Source organism: Trichomycterus rosablanca, chromosome 5 (genome assembly GCF_030014385.1).
Source record: "Trichomycterus rosablanca isolate fTriRos1 chromosome 5, fTriRos1.hap1, whole genome shotgun sequence".
Taxonomy (NCBI): Eukaryota; Metazoa; Chordata; class Actinopteri; order Siluriformes; family Trichomycteridae; genus Trichomycterus; species Trichomycterus rosablanca.
Window position 1 is genome coordinate 39754523 of NC_085992.1, and position 22138 is coordinate 39776660.

General features: G+C 39.8%; 1 protein-coding gene across 1 annotated transcript in view; it reads left to right on the forward strand.

Annotated features, from left to right (window-relative positions):
- The window catches only part of loxl4 (lysyl oxidase-like 4), a 43844-nt gene that overhangs the window by 16962 nt on the left and 4744 nt on the right, over positions 1-22138 (forward strand). Inside the window, exons 5-11 of the mRNA XM_062995183.1 lie at positions 100-313; positions 503-683; positions 12146-12300; positions 14037-14204; positions 18654-18816; positions 19558-19801; positions 21977-22092. Of these exons, the coding sequence (XP_062851253.1) occupies positions 100-313; positions 503-683; positions 12146-12300; positions 14037-14204; positions 18654-18816; positions 19558-19801; positions 21977-22092 (1241 nt within the window). The remainder of the gene's footprint in view (positions 1-99; positions 314-502; positions 684-12145; positions 12301-14036; positions 14205-18653; positions 18817-19557; positions 19802-21976; positions 22093-22138) is intronic.

Consider the following 22138-nt stretch of genomic DNA (forward strand, 5'->3'; position numbering starts at 1 on the left):
ATAGACTGTCCATGTTTAGGTGTTCACATACTGTTGACGACATAGTGTATCACAATGCCATAATCCTAATATAACATAATTAATTTCCTTCTCCCACAGATTAAGTTTTATGGCCAAAAAGAAGAGTTTTTGGGTAGAAAAGGTGCACTGCCTTGGTACTGAACCCAGCCTGGTAGATTGTCATGCTCAGCTCTCCATACCACACAGCAACGTTCCATGTAAAAATGGACGCCATGCAGTGGCTCGCTGCATACCAGGCCCCCAGTTCTCACGTATGTCCACAGGGAGACCTCAAGCCCCAACCCCAGTCAACGTAAGTGCATGAACTAACATTGTGATCCATGTGAACTGTACACTTCTTTATCTGCTTTTCTTACAATGGTCTTTTTTACTACAACTAAAACTCTGCATGATTTTTTAGGGATCCATTAGAAAATGATTGCCCATTTATAATAATAGTCAAACTTCCTCTGCTTTTGTGGTGTATTTTTTCTTCCTTCAGCCAGTGGTGCGTTTAAAAGCTGGACCTCGCTTGGGCGAGGGCAGGGTGGAGGTTCTGCGTGAAGGAAAGTGGGGAACCGTGGTTGATCATCTCTGGAATCGCATCGCTGCTAGTGTGGTGTGCAGAGAACTTGGCTTTGGTACTGCCAAAGAGGCCCTTACTGGTGCATACATGGGCCAAGGTAAGCTTTTATGATATTGTATATGATATTTAAAGGACTTTATAGACCATTGTGACGCAGGCTTTGACTCATAAAGGGTTGTTTGTGGTTACAGTTTACACTATTTCAGTGGTAGCATGCTGCCATGAAGATAAAGCCACGGTCAAACCCAAAACTTGTGATGCAGTTAGCTGGGGCTAAGTTTACTTTGGTGTTGCCAGCTTTTTTTTTATGCAAATAAACTATTTGAAAATTCTTTAAGATGCTACACATAGACACAACGCTCTTAGAAAGTTAAAAATCAGTTGCTAGCAAACTATGTTATGTATCTTAATGTTTACTGAATAAGCACTATAATGCATCCTAATCTATGTACTGTATATGTTTTTGATGCCATTCGGAGATTAATACAGCAAAGCAGATCTTGAGTTGGTTAAATTAAACTTGTTGCAAAGCTTTCTTTTGAAAATGATCAAATATAACTGATATGTGTGTCATTTTACTGATAAAAAGCCATAGCCCTGGCTAAAGATTCAACAGCCATAGGCAGGGCTCTAGAGTGCGACCAATTTGGTCGCACATGCGACCTAATTTCTCAATGGTGCGACTAAAACAAATCTGAGGTCGCACCGGTGCGACCAGCCGTTCGAGGGGAAAAAAGTATCCGCTACTCTGAAAGTCTCCCTGTGGTACAACAGACACACATCAGGCCCAAATCATGGTCTAAACCAATCAGAGACAGTGAAGGGCGGGACAATATTGTAGCGGCGATATGTGAGCGACATTCAGCTCAGCCAATCAGAATGCAGCATCAGGTTTATACATGTGCGTTTCGACGTTCAGTTGGTTTAGTTTTGTATATGAGACTCGCCGGACAGTCCCAGCATTGAAGTTCGGTTTCTGGAGCTAGCCCAAGTGTCCCCTTGCCCAAGTGTCCCCTCTCCCCAAGTGTCCCCTCTCCCCACTGCCTTTCAGAGGCAGGCAGCAGCAAACAGATCATCAGACGAGGCCATGTTGACCATATTGTTAGTTAATCATGGTAAAGTAGGTATCATTTATCTTAGTATAATTTATATTTCATGTAAGTATGAGATATACATATGCAACATACATCTGTGTTTTACCATTAAAATCGGAGTAATTAAAAGTAATATAAGAAGACTCCAGCATTTTAATATGTATTTTTAATTATTATTATTATTAGTAGTAGTAGTAGTAGTAGTAGTCATCATCGTATTAGTAGTGTTAGTAGAAGTAGCAGTAGTAGTAGTAATGGTAGTGGTAGTACTGTTTTATGAACAGAGATAATAATGCAATCAAACTCATTTACTTACCTACTATCCACTACTAGTATTAGTAGTAGTAGAAGTAGCAGCAGTAGTAGTAATAGTAGTAGTACAAGTAGTAGACGTAACAGTAGTAGTAGTAGAAGTAGCAGTAGTAGTGGTAGTGGTAGTAGGGTTTTATGAACAGAGCTAATCATGCAGTCAAAAATATTTGGTTACCTACTATCCCTATCTACTATTAGTAGTAGTAGAAGTAGCAGTAGTAGTAGCAGTAGTATTAGTAGTAGAAGTAGCAGGAGTAGAAGTAGCAGTAGTATTAGTAGTAGTAGTATTAGTAGTAGTAGTAGCAGTAGTAGAAGTAGCAGTAGTAGTATAGGAGTAGCTGTAGTAGAAGTAGCAGTAGTAGTAGTAGTATTAGTAGTAGAAGTAACAGTAGTAGTAGTAGTAGAAGTAGCAGTAGTAGTATAGAAGTAGCAGAAGTAGAAGTAGCAGTAGTAGTAGTAGCAATAGCAGTAGTAGCAGTAGTAGTAGTAGCAGTAGCAGTAGTAGCAGTAGTAGTAGTAGTAGCAGTAGTAGTAGTAAAAGTAGCAGTAGTAGTAGTATTAGTAGTAGAAGTAGCAGTAGTAGTAGTAGAAGTAGTAGTAGCAGCAGTAGTATTAGTAGTAGTAGCAGTAGTAGCAGTAGAAATAGCAGTAGTATTAGTAGTAGTATTAGCAGTAGTAGAAGTAGCAGCAGTAGTAGAAGTAGTAGTAGTATTAGTAGTAGTAGAAGTAGCAGTAGTAGCAGTAGAAGTAGTAGTAGAAGTAGTAGCAGAAGTAGTAGTAGTAGCATTAGAAGTAGTAGTAGTAGAAGTAGTAGCAGTAGTAGTAGTAGTAGTATTAGAAGTAGTAGTAGTAGTAGAAGTAGTAGCAGTAGAAGTAGTAACAGAAGTAGTGGTATTACTGTTTTATGAACAGAGCTAATCATGCAATCAAACTAATTTAGTTACCTAATATCCACATTGTGCAAATGCCAAATGCTCAGAATTTTGTGATGTGTAACTGAATGTTTATATCAGAAAACAAGTGAAGAATATCATTCAGTGTTAGTTGCCATTGGTAATTGTTGGCCTCTCCAAGACAGCATACCTATGTTTTAAAGTCTGAATAATAATTAAGTCTTGCCAAAACCTTACCCAGTTATTTTTAGCAGACTATTATCTGTTAAAGACTTGTGACCCCCTAATTAATATTCAGATGAATGTATGGAATGTGAACAATGGAATATACACTGATCAGCCATAACATTAAAACCCTGTCCTTGTTTCTACACTCACTGTTCATTTTATCAGCTCCACATACAATATAGATGCACTTTGTAGTTCTACAATTACTGACTGTAATCCATCTGTTTCTCCACATACTTTTTTAGCCTGCTTTCACCCAATGGTCATGACCCCCAGAAGACCACCACAGAGCAGCTATTATCTAGGTGGTGGATCATTCTCAGCAGTGACAGTTAGGTGCTTAAAAACTCCGTCAGCGCTACTGTGTCTTATCCACTCATACCAGCACAACACACACTAACACACCACCACCATGTCAGTGTCACTGCTGTGCTGAGAATGAACTACCACCTAAATATTCTAAATACTCTGTAGTGGTCCTTGGGGAGTCCTGACCATTAAAGAACAGCATGAAAGGGGGCTAACAAAGCATGCAGAGAAATAGATGGACTGTGAACAGAAAGTGTAGAAACAACGAGGTGATTTTAATTTTATGGCTGATTGGTATATACTGTATATACTGTATATACACATAAGAAGATATTGAGAATTTAGATTGTTATGTTGTGGCTGATATGTGTGCATAGTTATACTGTCTTTTTCATGGATGTGACCATTACCCTAAGTAGTGCATTATGTAGCTATTATCGCCATTTATATCCAGTCAGTATTTTAAGTCATATCTCTGTATTGTTCAGTTTATTTTAGTATTGCCAAAGAATACAGTTGATAAATTAAAATGTAATAAATAGAGCAGGACTAACATTTTAAATAATAGGAAATACAATATGATATACATTTTTCTCCCTGTCTTCTTTCAAGTAACATCTTCAAAGCAAATTTTTGAGAGCTGTACAGTCTTGTTCTCTGACGCATACTTGGCTTGCCAACAGCGGTAAATTCCTTTCCTACTTGCCACTGACATAGAGTGAAACATATCACACTGCTAATCCAATCTCAGATCATAGCATGACACTCATATCTCTAAGAAACTATTGCATGACCCTCAACCAAGAACACTGTCATTTGTAAAAAGCGTCCTCCAAAGCCGTGACATAGTAGAATAATAGCAAGACTTTGCTATGGCTTCCTTGACGAACCCTGTAATGATAATATCAAGTATGAACACATTTTCTTTCAGTAAAATCTGGTACAGAATGAATTGTATGCCACACTTACTCCTAGACTTCATTACACTTCTTACAAACTCTCCCTGTTCACTTTATTAAAAACATCATACTAATACTGGGCAGGAAACCCTTCGCTCTCAGAACAGCCTTATTTTTGTGGCCTGAATTTCATGTTGAAAACATGTTTTAATGATTGAATCACAAAAAAAGCACATATCTGAATATCCAATACAGGTTATGGCATCACAAAATATTTGAAATGACTTTGTGCTTTGTGTCATATCACAAGAAGCCTTTATAAGATTGGTTAATTGTGGTTATTTACAGATATAGTCAGTACAGCCCCCTTGTGTGCCCTCCAAAACTAATAAACCACCAACGAAAATCGAAACCGTTGACACAATAACGGTTGCTTTCATGGATTAACACTGTTTACGCAAAATTATGACCCTACTATCTGCATGTAGTGTAGAAATCAAGAACAGACCAGTCAACTACAGGGGTTGGACAAAATAACTGAAACACCTGTCATTTTAGTGTGGGAGGTTTCATGGCTAAATTGGACCAGTCTGGTGGCCAATCTTGCACATTGCACCAGTAAGAGCAGAGTGTGAAGGTTCAATTAGCAGGGTAAGAGCACAGTTTTGCTCAAAATATTGCAATGCACACAACATTATGGGTGACATACCAGAGTTCAAAAGAGGACAAATTGTTGGTGCACGTCTTGCTGGCGCATCTGTGACCAAGACAGCAAGTCTTTGTGATGTATCAAGAGACACGGTATCCAGGGTAATGTCAGCATACCACCAAGAAGGACAAACCACATCCAACAGGATTAACTGTGGACGCAAGAGGAAGCTGTCTGAAAGGGATGTTCGGGTGCTAACCCGGATTGTATCCAAAAAACATAAAACCACGGCTGCCCAAATCACGGCAGAATTAAATGTGCACCTCAACTCTCCTGTTTCCACCAGAACTGTCCGTCGGGAGCTCCACAGGGTCAATATACACGGCCGGGCTGCTATAGCCAAACCTTTGGTCACTCGTGCCAATTCCAAACGTCGGTTTCAATGGTGCAAGGAGCACAAATCTTGGGCTGTGGACAATGTGAAACATGTATTGTTCTCTGATGAGTCCACCTTTACTGTTTTCCCCACATCCGGGAGAGTTACGGTGTGGAGAAGCCCCAAAGAAGCGTACCACCCAGACTGTTGCATGCCCAGAGTGAAGCATGGGGGTGGATCAGTGATGGTTTGGGCTGCCATATCATGGCATTCCCTTGGCCCAATACTTGTGCTAGATGGGCGCGTCACTGCCAAGGACTACCGAACCATTCTGGAGGACCATGTGCATCCAATGGCGGTGCCGTGTATCAGGATGACAATGCACCAATACACACAGCAAGACTGGTGAAAGATTGGTTTGATGAACATGAAAGTGAAGTTGAACATCTCCCATGGCCTGCACAGTCACCAGATCTAAATATTATTGAGCCACTTTGGGGTGTTTTGGAGAAGCGAGTCAGGAAACGTTTTCCTCCACCAGCATCACGTAGTGACCTGGCCACTATCCTGCAAAAAGAATGGCTTAAAATCCCTTTGACCACTGTGCAGGACTTGTATATGTCATTTCCAAGACGAATTGACGCTGTATTGGCCGCAAAAGGAGGCCCTACACCATACTAATAAATTATTGTGGTCTAAAAACAGGTGTTTCAGTTATTTTGTCCAACCCCTGTATCTCCTACTGTACTATATCTATTGTAGTCTCAGATTCCTTTCTAGGGCGGCATGGTGGCTAGCACTGTTGCCTCACAGCAAGAAGGTCTTGGGTTCGATCCCCAGGCCCACTGTGTGGAGTTTGTTCTCCCCCTGTCTGCGTGGGTTTCCTCCGGGAGCTCTGGTTTCCTCCCACAGTCCAAAAACATGCAGTCAGGTTAATTGGAGATACTGAATTGCACTATAGGTGAATGGGTGGGTGTGAGTATGTGTGTGTGTATGTGTGTCTGCCCTGTGATGGACTGGTGCCCTGTCCAGCGTGTTACTGTGTGCCTTGTGCCCATTGAAAAGCTGGGATAGGCTCCAGCACCCCCCTGCAACCCTAATTGTATAAGTGGTTAAGAAAGTGAGTGAGATTCCTTTCTTGGCTATCAGGAATAGAACCTGATGTGATTTCTTTCAGTCAATTCAAATTTTTTCCCCACATTTGTAGCCTATCCCAGTTTTTCAATGGGCGCAAGGCACACAGTAACACCCTGGGGCGCCAGTCCATCGCAGGGCAGACACACACCCACACACATACACACACCCATCCACCTATAGGGCAATTCAGTGTCTCCAATTAACCTCACTTGCATGTTTTTGGACTGTGGGAGGTAACCGGAGCTCCCGGAGGAAACCCACGCAGACACAGGAAAAACATGCAAACTCTGCACAGAAAGGACCCGGAACCCAGGGATCGAACCCAGGACTTTCTTGCTGTGATGCGACAGTACTACCCACCGAGCCAGCGTGGTTTCTTTTAGTCAATTAAAATCAATTCTCCAGGATTTGACAGTGATTTTCTGTTTGTTTTACCACATTTGTAAAGATGTTTTGTGGTATTTGTGGTTATGTAAGTTACTATAGCCTTTTGTCAGCTTCAATCAGTCCAGCCATACTCTGATCCCTCTTATTAACAGTGTGTTTCTTGCACCATTTACCATTAACTCTAGACTGCTGAGTGTGAAACTCCTGTGTGAAACATAATAAAACCAGGCCATCCAGCACAAACAGCCATGCCATAATTACTCAGACCCAATTTTTATCCCATTTGATGTTTAATGTAGGCATTATTTAAACTTTTAACCCAGGTCATTATAATTTTAAGCACTGCTTTTTTCATGATTGGTTGATTAGATAATTACATTAATGGGCAGGTATACAGTTTCTAAAAAAGTAGCAAGTGGGTGTATCTCTGGGAAATACATGCACATACAGTATAATGTAATACTGTATAACATATAATTCGCATGCTGTTTGTGTTTAAAAACAGTAGTATGTTACAAAAGCCACTCCTTTTCCACTGGCCTTTTAGTGCCATTATGGTAAGTGCTGGCTATGGTTTCTTTCATATAATTCTCAAGCACTAATAGTAGTGTAGCTATGTTAAGATGTTTAATATTATTTTTTCCATAATTGTATCTGTCACAAAAAGAAATGCTAAATTTAGAAGAAAAAAACCCTACAAATTAGATTTAAAAAAGATAAAATGAGAAAATGTATATTAAAACATACAGCAGTGATTTGCAAATCCTTTTTAATGTAGTGCATTCTGAGGGATCAACAATCACAGGCATTTTATGTCAGTTTTGACCTTGCTCTTTTGACCTTGAGATTTCTCTGAATTGTAAATATTATTTAATAATGTCAGAGGGGCAGCACGGTGGCTAAGTGGGTATCACTGTCGCCTCATAGCAAGAAGGTCCTAGGTTAGATCCCCAGGTGGGGTGGTCCGGGTCCTTTCTGTGTGGAGTTTGCATGTTCTTCCCGTGTCTGCATCCCAAAGGTGTTCTTTCGGGTTGAGGCCAGTCAAGTTCTTCCACACCAAACTCGCTCTCCCATGTCTTTATGGGCTTGTACTGGTGCACAGTCATGTTGGAACAGGAAGGGGCCATCCCCAAACTGTTCCCACAAAGTTGGGAGCATGAAATTGTCCAAAATCTCTTGATATACTGAAGCATTAAGAGTTCCTTTCACTGGAATTAAGGGGCCGAGCCAACTCCTGAAAAACGACCCCACACTATAATCCCCGCTCCACCAAACTTCACATTTGGCATAATGCAGTCAGACAAGTACCATTCTCCTGGCAACCGCCAAACCCAGACTTGTCCATCGGATTGCCAGATGGAGAAGTGTGTATCGTCACCCCAGAGAACATGTCTCAACTGCTCTAGAGTTCAGTGGCACCACTGACACCACTGCATCCGACGCTTTGCATTGCTCTTGGTGATGTAAGGCTTGGATGCAGCTGCTCAGCCATAGAAACCCATTCCATGAAGCTCTCTACGCACTGTTCTTGAGCTAATCTGAAGGCTACATGAAGTTTGGAGGTCTGTAGTGATTGACTCTGCAGAAAGTTGGCGACCTCTGCGCACTATGCGCCTCAGCATCCGCTAACCCTGCTCAGTCATTTTACGTGGCTACCACTTTGTGGCTGAGTTGCTGTTGTTTCTAATCACTTCCACTTTGTTATAATACCACTGACAGTTGACTGTGGAATATTTATTAGTGAGGAAATTTCACGACTGGACTTGTTGCACAGGTGGTATTCTATCACTCTACCACGCTGGAATTCACTGAGCTCCTGAGAGCGACCCATTCTTTCACAAATGTTTGTAGAAGCAGTGTACATGCCTAGGTGCTTGTTTTTATACACTTGTGGCCATGACAGTGACTGGAACACCTGAATTCAATGATTTGGATGGGTGAGTGAATACTTTTGGCAATATAGTGTATTTTAACATTTGCAATTTACAAACAAATTTATGTAACAGTGCTTGACCAGTGCATGCTAGTGATCATCACTTGCATGTACAGTGTTACCTTGTAACTCAACGTCCCCTAAATTTAAAATCTTTGAAACTCAACGTCCTTTGTCGAGAAATTTGTACCCTTAAACTCAACGTTTTCAGTTTGTTTTTTAATAATTTATTTATTTAATTTCAAATTAACAATGAACAGTCGCTTTGTTCAGCGCTCTGCTTGTGCGGTGCAGTAATACGCCATCAAAGTGTGCACATAAGATGAAACTACATTTGTGTGGAATAACCATCAGATTCACTCTGAAAGCTCCACATGTATCCGTGTTTAGCTTTTTCTCACTGTTTTACTTTTAAACTTGTGTTATAGCTCGGGGTTCTGAGAAATTGTGAGAATCAGCTTTTTATTTCAGTGTTTTTATATTATATTTGTGTTATTTTCAGTGTATAAGTGTCAAAAACAAGCCCTTTATTTTACATAAGCCTACAATTTATGCAAGTCCACAGGACCATGGAACGTATTAACAGGTTTCCCATACATCCTTATGGGAAAAAATACCTTAAAACTCAATGCCTTTTAAACATAACGCCAGGTACCACTGTATATTCATTTTTGTTTCATTATTTTAAAGCTGATATCCAGAACAAGTGTAAGGGAATCAGTGGTTACATTACATATCTGCTTCTTTTCTTCAACACATCATCAATTGCCAAAATTACAGGGACAATGGGTAAATGTCTATTTCCTGTTCTAACCAAATGGTGTATTTCTGTCCCTGTATATAATTTTCTCTATGAAGTATACATCCTCACGTAACCTCAAGGCCAAAAACGATCTATCCCAGATTCCCTAAATGGGCAAATGGTTTCCAAGAAGTATGGACTAAGCACTGTACAGATCTTGATTTAGATAGTGTGGTTGCCATGTTTGTCCCTGTAAGTAAACAGCTGTTGGACATTTTGGTGGCTGGGTTGGAAATGGTTTTTTGATGAGTTGTAGAATTTCACAAAACATGCAACACTGCAATTTAACTAAACTACTTTTGTCCTCAGTAGCTCTTTAAGGCAGCATTTTAAACCCTTTGTCTTCATTTTCAGCATGGGACTTGTGTAATGTGATGTGGTCTCTGTCTTCTGAAAGGCTGTCTAGCCACATTTTGTTTGTTCAAACCAAACAAAAGTAGGAAATGATCTGTGACTTTACTTAGAATGCAGTGTTCTTATCTACACAGAGCTGGCAGACAGATTGAACTGCAACCTTTTGTCCAAGTGACACAAGTGTGAAGTATTTTATGTAAGAGAGTAGATGTACATGATTTCTGTTGGTCACATTATTGTGAACTGAATTGTGGTAGGTGAGGAGAAAGTGTTTCCTGGCATATGTTGAATTACAAAATAATACTGGCGCAATATACACCGATCAGCTATAACATTAAAACCGCCTCCTTGTTTCTACAATTACTGACTGTAGTCCATCTGTTTCTCTGCATGCTTTTTTAGCCTCCTTTTACTCTATTCTTCAAAGGTCAGAACTCTCCCAGGACCACTACAGAGCAGGTATTATTTGGGTGGTGGATCATTCTCAGCACTGCAGTGACACTAACATGGTGGTGGTGTGTTAGTGTGTGTTGTGCTGATATGAGTGGATAAGACACAGCAATGCTGATGGAGTTTTTAAACACCTCACTGTCACTGTTGGACTGAGAATAGTCCATCAACCAAAAATATCCAGCCAACATCGCCCCGTGGGCAGCGTCCTGTAACCTCTGGTGAAAGTCTTGAAGATGACCAACTCAAACAGCAGCAATAGATGAGCGACCGTCTCTGACTTTACATCTACAAGGTGGACCAACTAAGTAGCAGTGTCTAATAGAGTGGACAGTGAGTGGATGCGGTATTTAAAAACTCCAGCAGTGCTGCTGTGTCTGATCCACTCATACCAGCACAACACACACTAACACACCACCACCATGTCAGTGTCACTGCAGTGCTGAGAATGATCCACCACCCAAATAATACCTGCTCTGTAGTTGTCCTGTGGGGGTCCTGACCATTAAAGAACAGGGTGAAAGCAGACTAAAAAAAGTAGAGAAACAGTCAGTAATTGTAGAACTACAAAGTGCCTCTATATGGTATGTGGAGCTGATAAAATGGACAGTAAGTGTAGAAACAAGGAGGTGATTTTAATGTTAAGGCTGATTAGTGTATAGTTAGTACTTCTGTTAACGCTTATGATATTAGCCAGTGTGTTAACTGACCTGTGGTCACTACTCTCACAGCTTCTAGTACTTTTCTTCTTTGTATAGTACGCTAATACCAATACCAATAGCCAATCTGTCCACAGGTTAAGGGTTTTTTTATCTTCTCTAGTTGTTCCATACATATCACCTTATCAAATTCTAGTACTTAGGAACAGATGTGGCCTAGCGGTTAAGGCACTGGACTAGTAATCCAAAGGTTGCTGGTTCAAGCCCCACCACTGCCAGGTTGCCACTGTTGGGTCCTTAAGCAAGGCCCTTAACCCTCAATTGCTTAGACTGTATACTGTCACTGTACTGTAAGTCGCTTTGGATAAAAGCGTCTGCTAAATGCTGTAAATGTAAATGTAGTACCCCTAAAGTGAGCTGACTTTTACCACAGGCTCTCCCTCACAGATTCCACTTATTACTTCAATATAGACTACATTTACACCGACTAGGAATAATATTATAACCACTGACAGGTGAAGTGAATAACACTGATTATCTCTTCATCACGGCACCTGTTAGTGGGTGGGATATATTAGGCAGCCAGTGAACATTTTATCCTCAAAGTTGACGTATTAGAAGCAGGAAAAATGGGCAAGTGTAAGGATTTGAGCCAGTTTGACAAGGGCCAAATTGTGATGGCTAGACGACTGAGTCAGAGCATCTCCAAAACGCAGCTCTTGTGGGTTGTTCCTGGTCTGCAGTGGTCAGTATCTGTCAAAGTGGTCCAAGGAAGGAAGAGTGGTAAACCGGTGACAGTGTCATGGGCGTCCAAGACTCATTGATGCATGTGGAGAGCGAAGGCTGACCCTTGTCGTCTGATCCAACAGACGAGCTACTCTAGCTCAAATTGCTGAAGAACTTGATGCTGGTTCTGATAGAAAGGTGTCAGAATACACAGTGCATCACAGTTTGTTGAGTATGGGGCAGCAAAAGGGGCACCAACACAATATTAGAAACATGGTCATAATGTTATGCCTGATTGGTGTATGTGTGGTGCTGGAAACTATTAAAATATATTTATTTTTTATTTTACAGGAACGGGTCCACTTCATATAAACTCGGTGAAATGTACAGGAAAAGAGCGTTCCATCATGGACTGCCATTACCAAGAGGTTCAGCCCTGGACGTTTAAACACACCCAAGATGTAGCGGTCAAATGTAACGTTCCAAAGACAGGCTTGGAGACCATGGTGAGCACATTTTTTCAGTATTCTTTAATGAAGACTCACATTAAAAGGGACACATTGAAGGTTTCTTGGTGACGAACAAGCTTTTTTTAGTTTTTACTGGTGCTTGTAAAACTATGGATCAAACACTTAAATACTTAGCAGTCCATTAGAAGGTTAAATTGGAAGCTGTTGAAACATGGGTGGCCCTGTCCAACATTAAGTAAGACGTGTCCGAAAAAGTTGGGACGTTGTGTAAAATGCAGTAAGAAGGAACTGTGATTTGTTAATTCTCTTAAATCTTTATTTACCTGGCAAAAGAAGACAGAAAAGATCTTTATGATTTTACTGATCAGCTTCATTGTAGTTTGTAAATAGAAAGACATGGAGAATTTGATGCCTGCAGCAAACTAAAAAAAAGTTGAGACATTTCAGATTCACACAGATTCAGATGTTTTTTTTTTCCTTTATTAATTTATTTTTGCTTTTCATGAAACATCCCAAATTTTCTGGAAATGGGTTTTGAACATTGACATTGGTTTAAGGGCTGCCACGCATTTAAAAAGTCCCCACCCCACAGTGCACATCTTTAAGTTTGAATAAAGACTGTTGCTGGTCGATAATAAAAAGTAGCTGTGGCTTTTTTGCACTGCAGCCTTTAAGTTCATGACCAAGTGACCCACTGTCGCTTCTAATTCATTGCAGACCCTACCTGGACTACATCTGACAATTCATATATAATTTTAGCATAAGGTATGCACTGAGAATCTACTATAGTCAGTCCGGTTTACTAAAAAGAAAATAATAGGCCCTTCAGCACCAAATGATTAATCAAAGTGTCTCTATTTTTCATTTTATTATTTTAGAAATTTTACTATAATTATGGTAGCATATACACACGATCAGCCATAACATTAAAACCACCTCCTTGTTTCTACACTCATTGTCCATTTTCTCAGCTCCACTTACCATATAGAAGCACTTTGTAGCTCTACAATTACTGACTGTAGTCCATCTGTTTCTCTGCATGCTTTGTTAGCCCCCTTTCATGCTGTTCTTCAATGGTCAGGACTCTCCCAGGACCACCACAGACACTGACATGGTGGTGGTGTGTTAGTGTGTGTTGTGCTGGTATGAGTGGATCAGACACAGCAGCGCTGATGGAGTTTTTAACACCTCACTGTCGCTGCTGGACTGAGAATAGACCACCAACCAAAAATATCCACCCAACAGCGCTCTGTTGGCAGCGTCCTGTGAGCACTGATGAAGGTCTAGAAGATGACCAACTCAAACAGCAGCAATAGATGAGCGATCTACTCTGACTTTACGTCTACAAGGTGAACCAACTAGGTAGGAGTGTCTAAAAGAGTGGACAGTATTAGGTGGACACGGTATTTAAAAACTCCAGCAGCGCTACTGTGTCTGATCCACTCATACCAGCACAACACACACTAACGCACCACCACCATGTCAGTGTCACTGCAGGACTGAGAATGATCCACCACCTAAATTATACCCACTCTATTAGTGGTCCTGGAAGAGTCCTGACTAGAGAAACATATGGACTACAGTCAGTAATTGTAGAACTACAAAGTGCTTCTATATGGTAAGTGGAGCTGATAAAATGGGCAGTGAGTTTAGAAACAAGGAGGTGGTTTTAATGTTGTGGCTGATCGGTGTACAGTAGTGTTTAAATGATTAAAATTTAGACTGCCATAAAATGTATACATTAACAATGATTTTCTTCTTGTGTGTGTCAGGTGAGGTTAGCAGGGGGCAGAGATGTAAGAGAAGGCCGTGTGGAAGTGCTGATGGAGGTGGGGGGCAGGAAACGTTGGGGAGCGGTGTGCAGTGAGAACTGGGGCATTAACGAGGCGATGGTTGTGTGCAGACAGCTGGGCTTCGGCTTTGCTGCTCGTGCCCATCAGGTGAGATTCCAGAAAAGTACACTTAACACTCATTAAGAATGAACCAGCATTCACTCAATGTGTCTCTTGTTCTACTCTTTCTAAACACTGCCTCAGTTCTGGCTGTGTGTGGATTGTGTTGTGTGTATGTTTGGGTTTGGGTGTTTTTAATCACATAAGCTTTATACAGTAGTTTATCTGTAGTGTTTAAGGAGTGGGACCACATGACATGGGTTCCTAGTTAATGTAGTTTATGATGTAAATTGTACTTTTGGTGGTGGTTGTGGAAATATATACAATATCACAAATGACTCTCTCATTCTAAAGCATTTCCACCTACAGCAAAAAACACAATTATTTACGCTTGCTTACAATTACAATTGCATACATGTTGAAGAGTAATGATGGCAGAATGCAGCCTTGTCTAACATCTTTGTCAATGTGGAACTATTCTGTTCATTCTTTTTCTGTCATGACTGGCTCACTGATTAGTGTACAACCCCTGGCAAAAATTATGGAATCACCACTCTTGGAAGATGTTCTTTCAATTGTTTAATTTTGTAGAAAAAAAATAAATCACAGACATGCCACAAAACTATCATTTCTCAAACTGTCAACCCTCTGGCATTAAGAAACAATAAAAAAAGAAACAAATATAATAGTTGTGGTCAGTCACAATTGCTTTTTTTTAGATCAAGTAGAGGAAAAAAATATGGAATCACTCAAATCTGAGGAAAAAATTATGGAATCATTAGAAAACACTGCACCATTATTACTTTGTTGCACCACCTCTGGCTTTTATAATGGTTTAAACTCTCTGAGGCATGGAGTTAACTAATGACAAACAGTATTCTTCATCAATCTGCCTTCAACTGTCTCTTGCTGTTGCCAGATCAGCTTTGCAGGTTGGAACCTTGTCATTGACCATTTTCTTCAATTTCCACCAGAGATTTTCAAATGGATTGAGATCCGGACTATTTGCAGGCCATGCCATTGACATTATATGTTTTCTTGAAGGAAAGTTTTCACATCCTTTGCCCTATGGCAAGATGCATTATCATCTTGAAAAATGAAGTCATCATCACCAAACATCCTTTCAACTGATGGAATAAGAAAAGCGTCCAAAATTTCAATGTGGACTTTGGCATTTATTGAAGACCATCTCCCCTGTGCCTTTACCCGACATGCAGGCCCATATCATCAACAACTGTGGAAATTAACATGTTTTCTTTAGGCAGTTATCTTCATAAATTTCATTGGACAGACACCAAACAAAAGTTCCAGCATCATCACCTTGCCCAATGCAGATTCGCGATTCATCACTGAAGATCACTTTTATCCAGTCACCCACAGTCCACGATTGCTTTTCTTTAGCCTACTTTAACCTTGTTCTTTTCTTTTTAGGTGTTAATGATGGCTTTTGTTTGGCTTTTCTGTATGTAAATCCCATTTCTTTTAGGTGATTTCTTACAGTTCAGTCACAGACATTGACTCCACTTTCCTGCCACTTGTTTCTCATTTGTTTTGTTGAGCATTTTCTGTTTTCAAGACATATTGCTTTAAGTTTTCTATCTTGATGCTTTGATGTCTTACTTGGTCTACCAGTGCTTCCCTTTTACAACCTTCCCATTTTGTTTGTACTTGGTCCAGATTTTAAACACAGCTTACTGGGAACAACCAACATCTTTTGCGACATTCCACAATGATTTATCTTCTTGAAGGAGTTTTATAATCCTCTCATTTGTTTCAACTGACATATCTTGTGTTGGAACCATGATTCATGACAATCTGCTTTGTGCAACAGCTCTCCGAGGTGTAAGCACTCTTTTTAAACTGAAGAATAATTAGCAAATCTAATCTGCTGCAGATGTTTTGTTTTTAAACTGCAAATTACAGAGTGATTCCATAATTTTTTCCTCAGATTTGAGTGATTCCATATTTTTTTCCTCTACTTGATCTAAAAAAAGCAATTGTGACTGACCACAACTATTATATTTGTTTCTTTTTTTTTATTGTTTCTTAATGCCAGAGGGTTGACATTTTGAAAAATGATAGTTTTGTGGCATGTCTGTGATTTATTTTTTTTCTACAAAATTAAACAATTGACAGAACATCTTCCAAGAGTGGTGATTCCATAATTTTTGCCAGGGGTTGTAGATATTCCTGATTAGAACGATGGGATGTTCTGGTACTTCCCTCTTCCTGAGTAAATTCCATGATTCCGGGTGGTCAAACAGTCAAAAGCTTTGCTGTAGTCAATGAAGCACATGTTGACCTCAGTAATGGATTCCTTGGCTTTTTCTATAATCAAGTGTGTGTTTTCTTCAGGAACTTCATTCTAAAGGTGGCTTGCCTGCTCTAAATTAGTACAAGATGTGAGTGATGAAATTAGTGAGAGAAGGTGTTGCCCATAAGGTGATTCCAATCTTTCCAGTGCTTTACATTGGCATCTGACCCACAAGGACCATTATTAAATTAAAGTGGAGACTTGATGAATAAACAAATGCAAATGCGTAGCGTCACGTTTAAAGTTGCACCTCTTATTCTGGTGCAGTAAAGTTATCTCCTCTCTCAGCCATAACATTAAAACCACCTCTTTGTTTCTACACTCTGTCCATTTTATCAGCTCCACTTACCATATAGAAGCACTTTGTAGTTTTACAATTACTGACTGTAGTCCATCTATTTCTTGACATACCTTTTAGCCTGCTTTCCCCCTGTTCTTCAATGGTCAGGCCGCCCACAGGACCACCACATAGCAGGTATTATTTGGGTGGTGGATCATTCTCAGCACTGCAGTAACACTGACATGGTGGTGGTGTGTTAGTGTGTGTTGTGCTGTATGAGTGGATCAGACACAGCAGAGCAGCTGGAGTTTTTAAATACCGTGTCCACTCACTGTCCGCTCTATTAGATGTAAAGTTTTAAAGTCAGAGACGATCGCTCATCTATTGCTGCTGTTTGAGTCGGTCATCTTCTAGACCTTCATCAGTGGCCACAAGACGCTGCCCACAGGGCGCTGTTGGCTGGATATTTTTTTGATTGGTGGACTATTATTAGTCAGTGAGGTTTTTAAAAACTCCATCAGCGCTGCTGTGTCTGATCCACTCATACCAGCACAACACACACTAACACACCACCACCATGTCAGTGTCACTGCAGTGCTGAGAATGATCCACCATCCAAATAATACCTGCTCTGTAGAGGTCCTGGGAGAGTCCTGACCATTGAAGAACAGCCTAAAAGGGGGCTAACAAAGCATGCAGAGAAACAGATGGACTACAGTCAGTAATTGTAGAACTACAAAGTGCTTTTATATGGTAAGTGGAGCTGATAAAATAGACAGTGAGTGTAGAAACAAGGAGGTGGTTTTAATGTTATGGCTGATCGTTGTATGATAGGTTCTTAGTTTTCACCATGGTTGTAACACACCCTGAAATCATGTCATGTCAAGTCAAGTCAAATGTATTTGTATAGCACTTTTTACAGTAGACACTGTCTCAAAGAAACTTTACACAGGACCGACAGACCCCCAGAAGTACAGGACTGACAGACCCCCTGTTAAACAAACCAAGGGAAAAAAAATCTGCTAAAATTACAGGAAGAAACCTTGAGAGGAACCAGACTCAGTAGGGAGCCTGGAAAATAATTTGAATAAATTGTGTAATGATTAGGATTTACACAAACCACACGTACACAAAAATAATTTTAACTAAAAGTAACACTAGCAAAATAAATAATCAAGCAATTGAAGTTCTTCATTATTCAGTCCAGTCTGTCATAAAGTCAATAATGAGTTCTGGACATTTTTGGTGCAAACACACTAGGTTCCCGCCAGGTCATATCTAGCAGGAGCCGCATTGTTGGCACAGCAGTTTCGATTTGCAGGTTTCGACCTCAGGTTGGTAAAAAGGTTTCCGTCAGAACCACCTCAGAGTAAACAACAAAAAATTTAGTTAAAATGTGATATGAAATCATCAAGAGTAAAATGGCAGTTTTGTAGACTACATCTCTGGATGATGTATATGTACCACATCACAGATGAAGCAAATTAAGGGACGTTATTAATTCACAATATTTTAATCATGTTGTAACCCAACTTTAGGTCATACAGACTAGCAGTAGGTTTTAAGATAATTTCCTTTGGGATAAATAAAGTATCTATCTATCTATCTATCTATCTATCTATCTATCTATCTATCTATCTATCTATCTATCTATCTATCTATCCATCTATCCATCCATCCATCCATCCATCCATCCATCCATCCATCCATCCATCCATCCATCCATCCATCTAAGATCAACATTATTATATAGGGGTTGAATAGTTGTGACATGGCCGTATTAACAAAATATCCTGCTACACTAAAATACTACATTCATTTTCTCTATCAAATGTACTTTATGTGCTATTTAAAAAAGAAAATTTTATTTGAGAATTATAGATGTGTTTTTTTTTGTGGACAGGACACATATTACTGGCAAGGAGATCCTTATGCTCAGGAGGTGTTGCTGAGTGGGACTCATTGTGTGGGCTCCGAATTGTCAATCCAGCAGTGTCGACGAAACAACAACGTCTATTGCCCTCGTGGGGGAGGTGTCCGAGCAGCTGGAGTCACCTGTTCAGAGAGTAAGCTTCCTTTAGTATTGTGTTCATTATGTACTGCATGTGACTGCTGAGCACAACCCCTGTAAATCACATAGTTTTTAAAGTGTGTTTTAAAGATACGAAGAGACAACATATAACTACGCCCTTCATACATCCCAGCTTTATAACAGTGTAAGCATTTACCCATCAATTACTTTTATTAATCATTTTATCCAGTTCAGAGTTACAAAGGCTCCTGTGACCCAGAAACACTGGGTAAAGTGATGAAATACACCTTGGATGTGGTGCCATTTACACATTTAGACAATCAAAGTAGTCAAACTATGTTACATTTACATTTTCAGCATTTAGCAGACGCCTTAATCCAAAGCGACTTACAATTGAGACAGCATTACATCGGAAGCAATTGAGGGTTAAGGGGCTTGCTCAAGGGTCCAACAGTGGCAAGCTGGCCGATGTGGGGCTTGAACTAACAAATTCTAATTACTAGTCCTGAAACCCACACAGACACTGGGAGAACATGCAAACTCCACACAGAAAGTACCCGGACCACCCCATCTGGGGATTAAACCCAGGACCTACTTGCTGTGTGGCGACAGTGCTACCCATTGAGCCACCGTGCTGCCCCTTGCATGCTTTTGGGGGACGGGAAGAAACCCCAAAGAAAGTGCCCAGGTCCCATACAAACTAACTAATATTAAAAATATGCATCAGCAACTTTGTACCATTTATTACCATTTACTCTTTTTGTACTCTCTCTAGCTGCCCCTGACCTGGTGCTGGATGCCCAGCTGGTGCAGCAATCGGCATACCTGGAGGATCGTCCTCTTCACCTGCTAACCTGTGCCAATGAAGAAAATTGCCTGTCCTCGTCCGCAAGTAGGATGAACTGGCCTCATGGACACCGACGCCTGCTGCGCTTCTCCTCCCGAATCATGAACCTGGGAAAAGCCGACTTCAGGCCCAAAGCCACACGAGAGTCCTGGACCTGGCACCAGTGCCACAGGTGAGTGACAGTTACCAGAACAAAGACCACTCACAAAATGGGCTGTGTTTTTGTTTTCATTATGAGTTCATGGATTTCCAAGATAATGAACTGCAAGTGTAGGGTGTGACGTGACGTCATTTTAGAGGCCTGGATATCCTGAGCAATATTTTGATAGCAGTTGAAGTCTTACAAATGCCTGTTGTTGAGTGGCTGACTTGTCATGTGACAGACTTTCTGTATAAGCCACCACAGAAATAAACACATTTCATATATACAATCATTTTCTCACATCTGGATAATTTCACCATGACAGATTTTGCTTGAATTATTTTGAAAAAAATCCCCCCTAAAGATTGTTTTTTATAACCAGTGACATTCAGAGATGGCTAACATTTTCACAATAAGTGTCTTTGTTATAAATTTTAAGTCATTTTAGTTCATTTATTTGTTTCCACTCAATGCTATTTAATCATCAGCAAAGTTGGATGCTAGAAAGGAGACATTTACATTTTTGGGATTTTAGCAGACGCTTTTATCCAAAGTGTCTTACAATTGAGACAGTATACAATCTAAGCAATTGAGGGTTAAGGGCCTTGCTCAAGGGCCCAACAGTGGCAACCTGGCAGTGATGAGGCTTAAACCGGCAACCTTCTGATTACTGGACCAGTACATTAACCACTAGGCTACAGCTGCCCTAGACACGTTTCAACCCAGCATGCTTAAAGTAACCCATTAAGATATTAAACATCTGGTTTTATGTCAAGAAAACCTTTAGTCTTTGAATTGAATAAAATAATACTTAACAAACACGGCAGTAATGTGGAACATTAACATAAATATCATGACCAGGGCAAATTCAGCATACATAATGTATATTTTACACAAAAAATTATAGTTAGCAGTCCTATACAAGATGTGATTAAATAAACAGACTTATTACATTTGCTGCATTTGATTTTATCCAAAGCAACTTACAATTGTGACCAAATACAATTAAAGCAATTGAGGGTTAAGGGCTTTGCTCAGGGGCCCAACAGTGGCAACTTGTCGGCAGTGTAGCTCATAAAATAATAAAGATAAATTATTTTATTTTTATATATAATAAAATAATTTATCTTTTTTTAGATTATTTTATTTTTTATATTAATTATTTTACTTTATTTTAATAATAAAAATAAAAAAGCTGCTGATCTCACTGAGAGCTACCAAACAAAGTCTTGCTGTATAACTACAATGACAATAAAGTCTATCTAATCTAATCTAATCTAATCTAATCTAAGACATAGCCATTATTTCAAAGGTATTCAACAAAATTAGATACTCTGATAATGTTTGTTGACAAATAATGTTACAAACAAAATACTAAAGTGTAGCAACTACTATGATCATTGTAATACCATGATCATTGTAATCATTAACATTTGTAGTTGGTAGGCTTCCCCCAGTATTACACCCAAGTGTGTGAAAGAGCTGCTTTATATTCTGAAACTTTAAGTTCAGTTAGTTGTTGTTATAATGTTGGACAAAGGTTAAAAATAAGAGAAGTCCTTGTTCTTTTGCTTACAGGAGCTAATAGTAATGTCCCAAAATTAATGACCTGCAGCACACAACTGCAGTTATTCTAGAAAAATATAGCATAACAATGGAAAGTGATATTTATGGACTTATGTTTTAAGAGGTTTAAACAAGTTATAAGAAGCCCATAACTTTGAAATATCTACATACTCATTGGGTGTTTTGACAAACACCATAGCCTCTACATAATAAAATGAAAATAATAACAACTTAGTGTGTGGGAACAAGTCAAGTTATTGTGGAGTCCAGACTAGGGATAGTCCTGTTCTGTATTTTATTTAGCAATCTCTTAAAGCAACACCGCCAAAGTTTGCATTTCAAAGCTGTCCATTCAGACAACCTGAATAAACAGGACTGCAAACACGACCCCACCAACACATCAGCAGCATTCACTGAAGGGGTGTTGCCTCCACAGCCAACACCTTCGTACTGCAGCAGTGAGGTCATTCACAAGCATTCCATAGTGACCCACTGTTCTGTCCTCACAACCTGAAAACCATTAAGCTTAAGTGTTTCTGAAGACACATTCACATTAAACTGATCCAGCAGATTTCCAGTCTGTGTACCTTGTGGAAGAAGACATTGTTTTTAATGAGAGATTGATGTGTTTATTTGCAGACACTACCACAGCATTGAAGTGTTCACACACTATGACCTTCTCACGCTTAACGGAACCAGAGTGGCAGAGGGGCACAAAGCCAGTTTTTGTCTGGAAGATACATTCTGTCCTGAAGGTAAAAGCTGGTTCAGCATTCAAATCTTTAAGCAAATAAAACACAA